Source organism: Apteryx rowi, unplaced genomic scaffold (assembly GCF_003343035.1).
Source record: "Apteryx rowi isolate R43461 unplaced genomic scaffold, aptRow1 scaffold_31, whole genome shotgun sequence".
NCBI lineage: Eukaryota > Metazoa > Chordata > Aves > Apterygiformes > Apterygidae > Apteryx > Apteryx rowi.
The window spans coordinates 3,357,223-3,372,002 of NW_020449530.1; the positions used below are offsets into that span (position 1 = coordinate 3,357,223).

Below are 14,780 nucleotides of genomic sequence, written 5' to 3' on the forward strand. Positions count from 1 at the left end.
AAGACACATGAGAGGCAACACAGCAGCCTCAGAGCCCTCACCATCAGCAAAAGGATGTAGGTAGCCAAATATTCGGAGACCGTAGTTGGTCCATTTTGGGGACACAGCCAGTTTCTTCAGTGTAGTTCGCGTCTGAAGTGGAAGAAGGAAAAAATAATTAGATGCGATAGGAACCAGAGGGGAGAGAAAGGGGCAGGGAACTCCCTCTCTGCCAAAAAAACTGGACAAAAAAAATGGAACATGTGGGCAGAGGAAAGTATGAGGTTTGCTCTAGGAGGAGGATGAGGGGATGGTGTGATGGGGGCAATGGGAAAGAGCAGGGGAGATGAGAGAAGAACTGGAGCAAGTGCYGCACTGACAAGGGAGGGGAAAGCTGCACAGGGGATCCCGGAGGGATGCTGGGAATGGGACGTGGTGTTCGCTAACCACTCAGAGGGAGAGCACCTAGTAAGGGTCTCCTTCACCCAGTGTCCGAGGCCTGGCAGGCCAGCAGGAGTAAAATGAGCCTCCTCCCCTCAGCAGAAGAGATGGCTCCTCTGAAGCCTTGTAAAAGTTTCCTGAGGGCACTGTTTCCCCAGGACCAGGAGGAAGGAGGAAGTGTGGTGATGGAGAGGAATGGGGACAGGATGTGAAGGGAGCAGGGGCGATCCAGCTAGGAAACGGTACAGGAAGGAAGGGGAACTGTGGGGAAGGGGTGTCTGGATCTTACTCACATGGGGGTAGAGAGGGAAGTGGAGGTTTTTCCTGAGCTGCTCAGTGGAGCTGCCGCACCAGTCCTCAAACACGTGCAGATTGGCCTGGCCCTGGAACTGGGGGGTGCAAAAGCAGAGCAGCATGAATTGCTGCATCCTTCCCCCACATCCCTCCCCTGTCCTGTCAAGCTCTGCAGCAGCGCCCAGCACCAGATAGCTGGTGAGAGAGAAGGAAGATCCCATTGCCATGAGGGTCTGGGTCTGCAAGAGACATGGGACCTTGTGTCTAATCCACTGAGGGTTTGGGGTTGGGGCCAGGTGACAGTCTGAAGAGGACCAGGGAACTGTGACAGTGCTGGGGAGAGCTCAGTTGAATGGCTAGGATTCTTAGAAGACTTTGCTGGTGAGTAAATCACTTCATTTTGCTCCACCAAGGAGATGTTTAACCAGAAAACTGTGCTCTGAGGCCATGGTCTGGGACACCCTGTGGCATGGCAGCAGCCCCCTGCAATCCAGTTTGGAGGGTGTAGGGTTTGATGTCGTCCAAGAAGGCATTTTGAGCTTCCTCACCATTTCAGGGCTATTTACTGACCAGAAGAAGAGAGAAAGGGACACCATATGGAAGGGAGTTGGTAGATCACCTTTTTGAATCACATCCACAAGGTGAAACTGAGAGAGGATGGTGGGAAAAGGAAAATGCTCTGGGAAATGCAGGCTCAGCAGGCTGGGGAGCAGCAGCACAGGCAGTTCAGTGTCTGGTGTCACCTCAGCATGTCCGTAGAGACACAGAAATGCTGAGGGGAGTGGGGGGGGTCCTTTCCCAAAGTCAGATGGTGGAGGAGGGTGTGCACAGAGCAAATAACGGTGGCTTTCCCTATTACCCAGCTGGCCCCGCAGGGAGAGGCTTTCTGTGCCTGGCAGAGAYGTGGAGTCCTGGAGTACAGCTTTGCTGGGCAACCCTGTCAACTGCTGAGTGCTTACAGAAATATGCTGCTCAAGGAATAGACTTTCTTTTCTTTTTGTCATATGCTATTCAGAAAGCAAGAGCTGGTCTGCCTCTCAGGAAAACCCAAGCTCTCTGCACGCAACCAGTGGAGCTGGACACTGAAACCATCCTCACAGAACCAGCTTCCAAAAGTGGAGAATAAATAAGCTGGAGACTTTAGAGGCTATCTTAGATGGGGAAACGCTGAAGAAAGGAATAGGTTGCCTTGGGACTGAGAAGGTTTGCCATGGCTGTCTTGCCTATATAAGGAACTATGGAGCCTGGCTGAAGCTGTGTGAGCAGGGCTCGGGAAATAGTTGGAACAGCACCCAAATGTCTATAGATGGCAGCAAATTCTCAGTTTTTGCTGGGGAGTCTCTCTAGCAGGTTTGCAACAGCACTCTAATCCCTCAGTGCACTTCTGACAGAGGAACCATTTCACCAAGTTATTTTTTCCCCGGATAACAGGTTGGGGTTTTGTTCTGTAATACACTGTGGATACACTGTGGCTTGACGGAAGGACATGGAGCAGACTTGGCCTGGCACCAGTTTATGCAGTAACGTTTCTTGTGAGCTGTGGGCTTTAGTCATGCACGTGAAAACCATCGCTGTGTGGCAGGCAAAACACAATCACAATCACTGCTTTTCTTGAGTGGTCTCTCCTCGGCCCTCCCTCCCTAGAGTCTGCATCGCTGGCAGGGGCTCCACTGCTTGTCTGGATGTCCATGTTGTCCCCCACTATCCCCTTCTTTCCTCCCCTGCTGACAGCCCTTAGCCCAGATTCTCCCCACTGGGGAAGAGGAAAGGAAGCAAAACAAAATGGATGTAATTCCCCAAACTGATGCTGCATAAAATTAGAGAGGAACTACACAGAGGGTTCAGAGTAATGGATCTAGCCAAGAGAAACTTGGGACACTGCAGGGAACTAGGATATGAATAAATCACTGTAAGGGTGACAAACGCAGAACTGGAACGTAATTACTGGGCAAACCCATTCACCTTGGCTAAATCCAGATTTGCACTGAAAGGTCTTAAACTACTTTTCTAAGCTAAATAAAGCAATGACAATTGCTGTTTCTCATGGAACATGAACTGAGGTGAACAAATTAGGCTTCCACAGCTAGTCATTGCCAGAAACTGAGTCTTCTGGCAGTCAGTCTCTGCTACCCACAAGCGATGCTATTTTTCTTCTTAAGAGAATTGTTTGCACGTGGCAGATAGGCTCACAGCTATATCAAATATAGCACAACACTCCCACAGTGTGGAGAAGCTGGCACTACAGTCACGTCATGGCAAAGAAAGATCCAGGGGATGCTCCCAAGGCTCAAGACTACAGAGGAGCTGGGTTTGGCATGGGGTAGCCCAGATACTAGAACAAAATTTTGTGGGGGGTAGTCCCCAAAAGGAGGCTAGCCTTGCTCAAATGCTTGCAGAGGAAACCTGGACCAGTCCTGTTCTAATACAATACTTTACTGCAGAGTTTTGGCAGTATTAGGCAGAGGGCAGCAGTAAAGCAGACACCACCATGCTAGGAGCTCTGCCAATGCATAAGAGATGGTCGCTGAGATTTCTGACCCTACCTCCCTGTCTCCAGAGTCTTTACAAAGCCACCTGAGAGGAAGCTCTGCCAGGAGCTAACGTGATAGCTGCTCTTTCCTGTGCTCACAACAATGAGAAATAATTAGCTGGTTAATAATAAACATTTCTTGCATGTGGTTTTGGGGTCTTTTCTAAAGCAACAGATTTTCTCCTGAGCTAGGGCAGCCCAGGTTACTTTCTGCTTCTTCTGAAGGGGGAAAGAAGAATGTTATCAAAAGACGTGCTGGCAGCCCAAAGAGCTGCTCTGGGAGTGAAAACTGAGCTAGGCTTTAATTTTAGGGTCCAAGAGTCATCAGTGCAGCAGCTGTTTTGAAACTCTATCACCTCTGCCCCTCTAGCTCAACTCTTGGCTCMCCATTGCTGGGAGCTGAGAAATTCCTCTGCTTGCTATTTGTGTCCCCTCTGGAACATATAGTAAAAGTCTCCTGCTTGGGGCTTTTGTTGCTGATTGCAGCAATGGATATGTGGCACTATCATTCCCAATTCAGGCATAGAGCTCCTGAGAAAGGACAATGGACTGTGTAAAAAATGGCTACTGAATTTCACTTCCCAGCTTGGAACTACCTGGCCCTGGTTTTCAAAGGTGCTGAAAATCAGGACGTGGTAAGTAACAAGTTAAGTTCCCCTTTCTCCCCTTAAAAACATCTGCTTTGGAAATTTGGGATAGACTTATTTGGCCAGAGCCAGGAAGAGGAATCAAGAGTCTGGCCTTAAACGGGAGCTGGTATYATTGCAGTCTCTGCCTTCCCATTTAGTGGGCTCCTTCCGCCCCTCAGGTTACTCCTCTTACCAACCCCACCACCCTATTTCTTATCTCTGCCCTGTTGAAGCAGTAGCACTACAAGAACCCAGCTTGGATTCGAAACAGCCACAGGTTGTGTCCCAAGAGCGCTGCCGGGAAAGGCAGCGCAGCATGAGCATGCTCAGGAGCGCTTGCACAAGTGACAGGAAGAGCAGTTCTTCCCAAAGAGGTTTGACCCAGCCAATATCCTCCTGAACACAATGTCACAGGCACGAAGCAAAAAATGACAGCACTGCGGGAAGGCAGGGCTAGCTAAACCTTAACAAGTACGGGGAGGTGAGAGCTGCGATGGGCCCTTGCCTCAGTGCTGACTCAGCAGCCTCCACGGCTTTGGGAGCGGAGTTGGGTTCCTATCCCAGCTGCTGACTCCTCCCATTGAGTGTGCTGAATTAACACCAGTTTGGATCCCTCAGTTTGTTTTAAGAGGCTTTGGTATTTCCACTTGCTTTAAGCAAGGAATTTCAGGTTATCAGCCCCTCCTAAGAAAACAGAAATGTACAGGAAAGTGAGGCTAGCACACAGAGAGTACAACCCCCTTTTCCTAGTCTGAACCCTAGCATGACAAAATCACCCAGTATGAAGACACCACAAACCAAATGGTTCCTCTGAATCAAGGAGTCCCAAGGAAGAAAGGCAAAGCAGCACTTGAGGCTGGTGCCATGGCAAGCAGCACAGTGGGAGGGTTGCAGCACTGGTGACATGACCCGCTGGATTGTAACTGGAGCAGGATGGAGTAGAGAGGTCTTTTCTAATTTAATTTCAGGCGGCCTTGGCATCTCAGAGGCAAATTAGCTGCGCACAACCCAAAGAATGTGCAGCGCTGAGGAAGATAAACTTGTCACAGAGGGGTCTGAGCCAGGGAAGAATGGCAACAYTGTGCTGCAAACTGGAAACTCCTTAAGCCAAGTTTATAAGACTCTTCTGTCTCCGCACAGCAGTCGTGGCCCCTCCTCTTGCCTTCGCCAGCTCCCCTGACTGGGTGACATACAGCAGCGAGCAGCTGGACTTTGCTCCAGCGTCTCCTGTGCTGGGCACTTGTGAGAATCCATCAAGACAAGTTAGCAACAAAGATCCCCTGTCCCTTAGAGCCGTGACACCTGATGGGGGCAAGTGAGGGAGGAAGGTACCTGGGCAGAGAAAGAAGGAGCAGAAATAGCTTTATCTTTCAGCCTGGTAAGGAAAGGATGCTCCCTCTTAGGGAAGGTTTGGGATTTGTTTGGGGTGAGGATGACATCCAGGATCAACGGTCTGGTTTAGTGCAGTACCTACTGAGGCGCTACTTGCAAGGGGATGCACTCCTTGAGATATGGCTGGCCACCTCCCAGTCTTATCTCAGGAGAGTAGAGAGCAGGAAGACTTCCTTCACTCTTCCTTCCAGTGCGAGGGAAGTCCTGAGACCGAGTATATGAAGAGTTGAGTTTTTAAATGTGCCTGGTGCTGCCCTAAACTTTCTCCCCTCCGAGTTGAACAGAGGCTTTTGCAGAGGTAAATGAGAACGATCAGACTGACCTGGAGCATTTCTGAAAATTCCCCCTGTCCTTAAACAGCACAACATAGTGACATTCACCATCCCACAGTGATGATTTCTCCTGGTGATAGCCAAGCACCTCCTGAATGAATGAAACAAAATACCTGACATCTCTCCAGTCTGAGGATGCAGAGGGTGACTGTGTGAGCTAGAACGCTTTGTCCTGATGTCTGGAAGGGCTAGTGAGGGTAGGTATCAGGTCCATTCACAACTTGAAGAAGCCAGGAACGAGGCTGAATCCTGCTTTCCCCCAAATGCAGGGTTTGGGATTTTTAGGGATTCCCCACATGCACACTTCCCCACAGCATTTTCTGAGTGGAAGATTTATATCACCAATTTCACCACCTTAAACTGAAAGAGGAAAATTGAAACCTCTCCTTCTTTGGCCACACTAGCTGCAGGCTCACCCTGCAACCCTGTTAATTATTCATGTTTGTCAGGAATATACCTCTTTGTTCAAACAAAGCCCATCTTTATGACCTGTGGGGGACAAACTGCCTCCCCTCACCACAGGAATCAGGCTGCAATTAAATTCTTAGAGATGCTGCAGGAAGGGCACAATGGGATCATAGATCCTGGATAATTAATTTGGGCAGAGTTACAGAAAAAAMTTAATCCCCAGGCCAGAAGAAATTTCAGCAGGTGGTTAAGAGGACAGCAAGTAGCTCCATGCAAAGCTGTGTCCATGGATCCATCTCCTCAATGGCCCTTGTACACCCACGACCAGGTGAACAACTGGCCTCTGTTCACACTCAGGGTCACTCCGCTGACCCTCTGGGTACAGACACAGTGCCACACCAAGGACAAGATATTTTGCCYTATAGAGACAAAGAGAAAACCAGTGAAGGAGGCAGGAGCTTCTCATGAACTGTGATCTGAGGGAAGAGTCCTGCTACCTGGCAGAGCTCTCCTTCCCTACAGGGAGCAGTGCAGGACAAGGCACAMGGCACACATTACCTTTCCAGGCATGGGCCCATGCTCAGGACCAGCTGCACAGCCCAGCTCAGGTCCTGCTCCTTTCCCTTTGCTCAGCACTGTGCGCGTCTCTGCTTGCTGCCCTCTTGGCAGCTCAGTACCAGCACAGCAGGTTTGCACACTTGCTCTGTGGCCTGCCAGGCACCACAGCACACAGGGGCACGAAGTCACCCTACCACTGGAGCAGAGGGCTTGGCAGATCGGCCCTGTGCTACATACACAGTTTCTCCCAAGCTACAGAGTGTATCCCACCAGTTGTATTTCTAACTCAGGTAAAGACTCTTGACACACCATAGCTGGCAGATTTCAAGACTAAAATGCTTTCTAGAAATCACCAAGGCAGTTCAGAGACAATGGGCAAAGCCTTAGACAAGCCAAGGAGATGCCACACAGAGCCCCAAACACTCAGTGCCATGGGAGAGAAGAGCAGTAAATACACCATGTCATCCCTGCACACAGCAGCAGACTTGACTGTGACATCCCGCTGGCTCCTGGCCAGCAGCTGCTTGTCTGAGAGGCAGCCCTGCCTGCATGCTGCCTGCAAGGCCCTGCAGCTGGAGGAGGCTGTCAGGCTCCAGCTGGGACCAGCAGTCCTGAGAGCTGATGCAGCAGAACAGATTAATGGTCCATCCAGTCTGGTTTTGTGCCCTGGACAGTAACTGGTGCTGGCTGCTTCCAGGAAAGCTTTAGCTCGCACAAAGGGGACCAGCACTACTCAGCAGGATGGCTGGAGGGAGATGCTTTCCATTTGCCAGGCAGTGACCTTCTCATATCCTGAGCAACGGGACCAGAGCTTGCTCCCTCATTAGGGGAGCCGAAGACCCTGTTCTCATTTGTGCCGGTCCCTAATCACCTTGAGGAATTTAGTGAGCTGACCCCATTAGCCAAGTGTCCCCTGGTTGGTGTTCCTCTCATTATCAGCAGGCTGCATTGCTCCCTTATCTGAAGAGGAATAGTGAGATAAGGGGATAGTGGAGGAAAGAATAAAYGAGGCATGAAGGAAACAAATGGAACGTTTGCCCCAGTTTTCAAGGGTCATCAGAGAAGGTCTCTGCTCATCAGAAGTGTCAGTGAAGAAACCTCTGTATACAATGTACAGGGGTTGGATAACAAGCAAATACCAGAGCAGTAGCATAGCATGACACTTTTACATTCCACAGTCATGTATTTGCTTGTTGAATTCTTGGTCCAACACATTCCCAGCCCTGAATAAACTTCACCTTTAAGGGTTAGTGGCCTGGCTGCTCTCTGGAAATTGTGAGTGGATGCTTGGTGACTTGATGACTGGATGAGAAACTAAATTATCAGGAATCTGGACATTCCTGTCTTCCTAGGTGATTACTTGGGTCTGTAAGCGTCGTTAGGCTGGGAGGGGGTGATAGGGAACAGACTTCTAGGGAAGCAAATGAATTTCCAGGCAGAGGTCCCACCCTTCTAATCTCACCACGCAGGTCTCTAACTACAACCCCCTCATGTGAAATGTTCAAGAAGGGTACCAACCTCTGGTATCCATSGTACAGGGTTGTCCACAGCTGCATAATTCGATTTATTCCTCCCACCTCTTTGCTGCTCTTGGTTCTGAAACACAAGTAAAGGAAAGTCAAAGCAACCCGATAAATGACTGGACAGTGACACTACCTAAGAGGGCTCAAACGTGATCAGAAGAACAAGTGAGAAAACAGCAAGTTCCCAGACCCTTTTCAAAGGAGAGGCCAGCCATCACAGACAGAGTGGGGTGGAAATGCTCCCTGCCTTTGTGTCAGCAAATTTCYGTGATGATACACCAAGAGGAAAGGACACCAGCGCTTTGTAACAGTTTGCCAGCACAGAGCTAAAAATTAGATCATTCCGCAATTTTTTGCCCATCCTTGTTTTAAAAGGTCTAAGCAACAGTTCTTCCAACACTTCCTTCAGGTAACAGTGCTGAGATGTATTTCACTGGAAAGCTACAAACTTTCTCCTGACCTTTTATTTCTGCCTCCATCTTGCTTAGTGCTACCTTCCTGTGCCACATATCCAGCCAGCTTCAGACTACTGCTGTGGCTGATTACGTCTAACACAGCTTCATCGACTACAGTGGAGTCATTGTACATTCATATTGCTGTGACTCAGCTCAGAATTTACACTGTGGCATGCTCTCTTTTTGTGTGGAGAGAGCTGTCTCTTGGGGCCCCAACATTAGAAAGGGAGGTTTTCCCTTTCAAACATTCACAAGACATCCCAAGTCTCCTCACCTGGTGTCCCAGTTTCTGAGGATAGTAAAACTGCAGGCTCGGGTCCCCAGCTGGAACATTCCTGTCTGCCAGAGCCTTAGCCAGTTCCCTCCAGCTCTCATATCCTGCACAGAGGAAACAGAAAGAGATGTTAGAGTACATGCTAAAAAAAGAAGCTGCAGCAGTTACCAGAATAATTTGGTCCTGTGAAAGGCTGAGAGACCTCTAACGCTCTGGAATTGCCCAGCAGAGGCCAGGAGCTGTTTACTTTATTTGCAGTGGGCAGACTGACACAGGCAGAGAAAAAGAAATGGCCTTTGCCTTCCTCAAAAAAATCTTCCCTTGCTCTTATTAATTTGTTATATTAAAGATTCATCACAGTTACAAAATGCATTTCAGAGATGCTACTGGTTACACTAAAGACGACCAATTTTTTAACTAATAACATGGAGGAAAAAAGCATAAGACAACAGCCAGATTCCTAATTTGTCTAACCACCAAAAGAATATTATTCTGAATACGCACCTATTTGCAAAATAAAAGCTTTCAGTATTCCTCTCTTGAGGGAAATACTGAATGACTGCAAAGACAGCACTTGATGGGACACTGAGCTATAAATAGCTAAACTATCAGCAATGAGGAAGTTAAGGACATCAGTATTTAAGTGAAGGCAGCTTCCAGGTTCAAATGCAACTTCCTTTTCCAGCCTGTCCCTACCCAATGCACTCTATCCAGGAACCATTCTGAGTTTCCTGCTGCAACCCCCTTGGCCAACTTGGGTTTATGAGGGACAAAGACAAGCAGGTACAATATAACCTTGTAGCTCCCAGTAATGCTGTCTACATAGCTAGCGAGAAAGAGCCTAGTAAACAATGTGGTTTTCAGGTCTGCTAAACACTTTGGCAGTGAGTCAGCAACTACCCAACCTGACAGGAGTTCAGTGCTGTGCCCATATCACATGATAGCTTAAGTGTGAAGAGTGCAAGTACCAAAACCTCCTCAAGCACTTGCTTCTCCCAGGCTGGTGAGGAGCCTGCTAAATATCTGTGTACCAGGGAGTGAAGTTGAGCTTTTTGCATATTTTCTTTAAAAATGGAAATTTAGGTGCAAGGGATGATGGCAAACCCATGGGAAAGTTTTTCATCCCTAGAACTCTGCAAGGCCCACAGGAGGTTGTTGCCTCAGTATATAAAGGGAAACATCCCACCAGCTTCCAGCTTCCCTCTTCACACAGGTATTGTCTGAATCCTGATACAGCTGATCTGAGCCCTCTGCACTGCTCTTGTGGCAAAAAGTAACAGGGACGTGCTCTGAGTAGGCAGCAGAGCCCACTGCTGGGGAAACTTCTACTCTTAGAGCCGGCATACCCGTCTTCACCCTGCTGCATCCCAACCCTGCAGCACGGGAAAGGCATTACCGCTAAACTAGAAGCACGCTCAGTCAACTGCCTTTATAAGCTATGTGATTTAGATCAGCTCCAAAGCATCCCTGAGCTATGCTGAGGCCAAGGCAAACCCAACAGCAACCAGAAGCCACAAATGGCCCCTTGAGAGATTCCTCTCCCCAGCTGTGTGGGGCTCTGGGCCTACTGCCCCTACAGGGCAACAGGGTTGTGAAACTCTGCCCCGGCTCGCTCCCAAATGTGGGTGCTGTGGACTGTGACAACAAATGAAAAGAAAGAGCAAGAAATATAGAAAATGTGAAAGTAAATAGTCACAGACAAGGGTCAGAGGCAACTAGGGTGTCCTGCTCCCCTGAGGCTAGTGGCTGTTTAGATGAGCAGTTTTGATTCAGACCCTATTAGATGATGTTTAGTGATGAATTTCTGATCTAGGTTATCCCACCCCCAGACTCTGATCTGAAGCTGTGGGTTTAGTCTATGACTAAAAATATCAACACCAATATTGAACTTGTGCAGAAGATTTTTTTTCCTTTTTTTTTTTTCTTTTTACTCATTCTGGGTGAGTAATCTACTGATTAATGAAGCCTAAGTGAGGATCATGCTTCAAGGATTAACTGATTGTCATAGGAAAGAAGAAGAAATTCCTGTATCTCCATATAAAATAACGTGTAGTTGGCAAGTTTCCACCTCACTGAGGATGATGAGGCATGGACTACTGTTTCTGAACATCCTGCAGCTGGACATAGTCTGCTTTGCAATGGGGCTGGAACAGTCTTTTTGGTTCACATGAAATTCAGTGCTCGCTACTTTGAGGGCTCATCTTACCAGTGGTTAAAGGGAGCAAGCTTTTCTTCAGAGGAGAGAGCAAGAAAAGGGGGACTGGCTAGATTAGAGAGGAAGTAAGTAAAACAGGAATACAAAAAATAAGTTATGGGACTGTATCCATGAAGATGATGTTATTTCAACTGTCAGTTCCTTCCCTGAGATTCACAGGGGGAAGAGAACTCCAAGAAAAATAATTTTTGTGCAGAGGTGGGAGATTATTTGTTTTTGTTCTTAAACTCAGAACTTCACTGGCCTTTGGAATAAGMTCGTGATGAAATTCCAAGAATTAGCCTCTACTGAAAAAGGATGTTGGCCAGCACAGACTGCTAGTCTGGTCCACCGTGGCAATTCCTGGGCTTGTCTGTGTTTAAGTTCCTAAGCACAACTGGCATGGATCCCACTGCAAAGCAAATACAGAAGCCTGGCTGGATGCAAATGCCAATTGCTGACATTTTGCTGACCCTTAGAAAAGAGAAGAAAGGGGTGTAATTGTCTGTGTTGTACAAATATTTACCTAACACTTATATCAGCCAAACAAGGAAGAGACAAAGCAACTAGAAATTAATCTGGAGGTAGCAATTTCTGTGATTTTTAAGTTGTACTTCTTTGGCAGGTTAACTCCCTGACACGGTAAGAAAAGAATTTCGGAAAATAATAGGGTGAACACTCCCGTTAGGGGAAATTCTTGGTGTTCCAGTTCCTCGCCAAAAGACTGGCTTTTCCCTGGGGATTTCCATACGGCACTCTTGGGGAAGAAACAGGTTTTCCCCACATGCTGCTTGGTAGGAGGAGGGAGGGAGCTAYGGAAAGCAGGAGAAGGGACCAAGCTCCTCCAGCCTCCTTCAGCCAGACCTGCAAGGTCAACTGCTAGCTGAGGGCATGGTGAGGGTTTTCTCCCCAGCAGAGGCCACAAGATCAAGGCTTCACTTTACAGGTACCTCCCATGTGAAAGCCAGAGAGCAGAGCCCTGTGGTAGGTCCACTGCTCAAGAGCATCAGAGCAAGGCAACAGGTTTGACAGGTTTGGACCATCTCTGAGCTATTGGCAAGTGCTGTGCAGTAGCCAGGCATCTGGAGCATTTTCTTGATGGCTATTTCAAGTTGACAAGAATCTATGTGGAAAAAAACAGTAGGCAGGAACTAAAATACCTCAGCAAACACCTAGGTATCTTTAAACGAGAACACCAAAACTATTACAGTTTTGCTCCAGCCCCTCTATGAAACTGGCTTTGGCTAGGATGGGAAAAGGTAAAAAACTGTAAAGGCAGAAAAACACAGGCTTAGAAAGACCATTGCTCCCGGCTAGGCGAGCAGCTGAAGATGCGAGGCCAGCCCTTGTGACCCTGAGCCCGCCGGACAGACATACATACTCCTGTTGTTTCTCTGCTCTGGACACTGATCCCTTCTCTCTCCCTTGAAGCACGCTGTTGCTCTCCAAGGCTGCTTTTTTGCACTCTTGCCCTCCGCGGCAGCAGGCCTGGCCTCCCCGCAGGCCATGGGCGACTGGTTCGGTAAGGGGGCTCAACAGGAAACCAACCCACAGTGAAAGAGGTGTGCATGGTTTCCCGCTGGACCAGCTCACCAAATCGAGCCGCCCAGTAGCCATGTGAGCGCTGCAACTGGCGTAACGCCAGACCGCCCCCTTCACCAGCCCTGCCAGTGATGCACAGCTGGTGCCACAGCATGACGGACAGGGGGATTTGTACAGTTTTGTGCTGCGAGAGGCCCTGATGAGCAAGGAGATGTGGTCAGAGAGGCTGGAAAGGGGCAGAAGGGCACAGCCACCCAAGGAAAGCAGAGGAGCCATCTGGAGTAAGTTTGAGGTCAAAGCTTACAAGCGTGCCTTGGGCACAGCAGTGAGACCTTCCTGAGCTGGGGAACCAGCTCATGAATTACCGCCAGGTAAACAGCCAGCCTCAGCGCTCTGGAGTACCCAGCTGTGGCACAGCCATTGCTGTCGCCTGCACAGCTATTTCAGGTGCACGTGAGGACTAAGTGGTAGCACCAGGCCAGGTTTGCTGTTGGCGGAGACTTCAAGAAAATTCCCTGGACCATTCCTTAGGCTGCAGACCAGCTGTTGCAGCCAGAAACCAGATGCGGGCCAGGGGGATGACCTGGTATACAGCTGCGGAGGATACTCGAGCCTCCATTGCAAGAGCAAAGCTAGCTTTTCACTGCTAATGACAGTAGCTGCCCAGTGGACTTTTCTTTCCTGCAAAGAAGCTATAGTTCATAACCTAATTGCTGACTGTCACCCAACCTTTAAGAGCTCAGCTAAGCAGGAATACAAAAAGAGAGATATTTATTTGGTATGATGCCACTGGAAAATGCTGGTAGCCTGCTACCTGGTTAGAAATTAAGGGGTACAAAAGCTGTAACAAGAGGAAGTAAGATAAAGCTGTTTCTTGCCTTGGGGCTGGTCAGAGCCCAAGGGTTTAATTCCCCTCTTCTGAGCTATGCTTTTTTACCACTCTCAGGTTAAAAATCAGCTAAGGAAGCAACAGGAACAGCAAATCATGATGGGGGGATTTCATCCAACAGTTATTAACTCTGCCAGAACAATGTACCTGAAGCTCAGCTCAAGAAAAAAAAAAAAAACAACAAAAAACCCCCCAACAACAACACACAGAAATCCACAGCCAGAGATGATAGTACCCAGGGAGCTATCAGGCCTGAGGGCAGGAATGTGACCAGAGCTGCTCTATCTGTTTGGAGATTAGATCTATCAGGCCACTGTGCTGCCCCCAGAGCCAGACAGCACCTGATGTTTCAATTAGTCCATGGAGATACCTGGCCCAATTGTGTAAGAGGGAAATCCCAGACCCCCTCAGGTGATCAGCTTTCCCACTGAAGGATGAGATTTGATTACTCTGCTCTTGTTACTGCTGCTTACATAGCTGCAAATGCTATTAACATCCATATGTTATCCAGGCCTTTTGTAATCATGCTAAATGATTTCACTCAACAGCTTCAGGAAGCAGCATGTCCATAGGCTGGTTCACATGGGAAGCATTTCCTTCTGATCTGAGACAGTCCTCCTCCTCTCTTATTGTAGGGACAAAGTAAGAAAAAAACTGGCAGGCATGAGGCAGGATTTTGTTCTTCATTAGCTCCATTGACCACAGACTCTTCAGCACGATGTAACATTTTAACTCTTGCCTTGATGGTCTTATTTCCCCACTTCCATCCTGGCCTAATTTCTTCAATTTCCTCTCTTCTGAGGGGACTGCAATGTGATTGAGGACTTTCCCAGTAAGATTCCTGGCTGAACAGGCATGCAAGGGCAGTACCCAATACCCCCTGGTATTGCCATTAGGCACCCTGAAAACAAACTAGTCCCAAAGAGACTGGGGAAAGGTTACTTGAAACTGAACGCGACATAAAAGCGCAACTCAGGGAGCTATTTGCAGTCTCACCTGCACATACACCAAGTCTCCTGCCCTGAATGCGAACCTCATTGCTGCCTCCTGCCTCAGTTGCTTTCATTGAGGTTATAACCCATTCACATGCGGCGCACTGGCAGTGCTTTCACCCACTCTGTGACCTCAGGTGTCAGAGGCAGTGAGGTTGTGATCCAACGACCAAATACTTCTGGCCAGTGAGATCATGGGGACAGGCTGCCACGCTGTGCTGTGCATCCCAGACAGCCTCGGTACATGGTACAGCTTCACGGCTGCAGTCTGACAGGGTGGATCTCCTTCTCACCTGGCCAAGGCAGTGCATCACCACGCACTGAGGAAGTGGGTTTTTAGGGAATTCA

General features: G+C 48.6%; 1 protein-coding gene across 1 annotated transcript in view; it reads right to left on the reverse strand.

Moving 5' to 3' along the window:
• The window catches only part of B4GALNT3 (beta-1,4-N-acetyl-galactosaminyltransferase 3), a 30,193-nt gene extending 15,687 nt beyond the window's left edge, over nt 1-14,506 (reverse strand). The window contains exons 1-5 of the mRNA XM_026070334.1: nt 14,437-14,506; nt 8,816-8,919; nt 8,082-8,159; nt 714-809; nt 42-132 (exon numbers count right to left, since the gene is read on the reverse strand). Of these exons, the coding sequence (XP_025926119.1) occupies nt 42-132; nt 714-809; nt 8,082-8,159; nt 8,816-8,919; nt 14,437-14,506 (439 nt within the window). The remainder of the gene's footprint in view (nt 1-41; nt 133-713; nt 810-8,081; nt 8,160-8,815; nt 8,920-14,436) is intronic.
• Nucleotides 14,507-14,780: the final 274 nt, after the last annotated feature.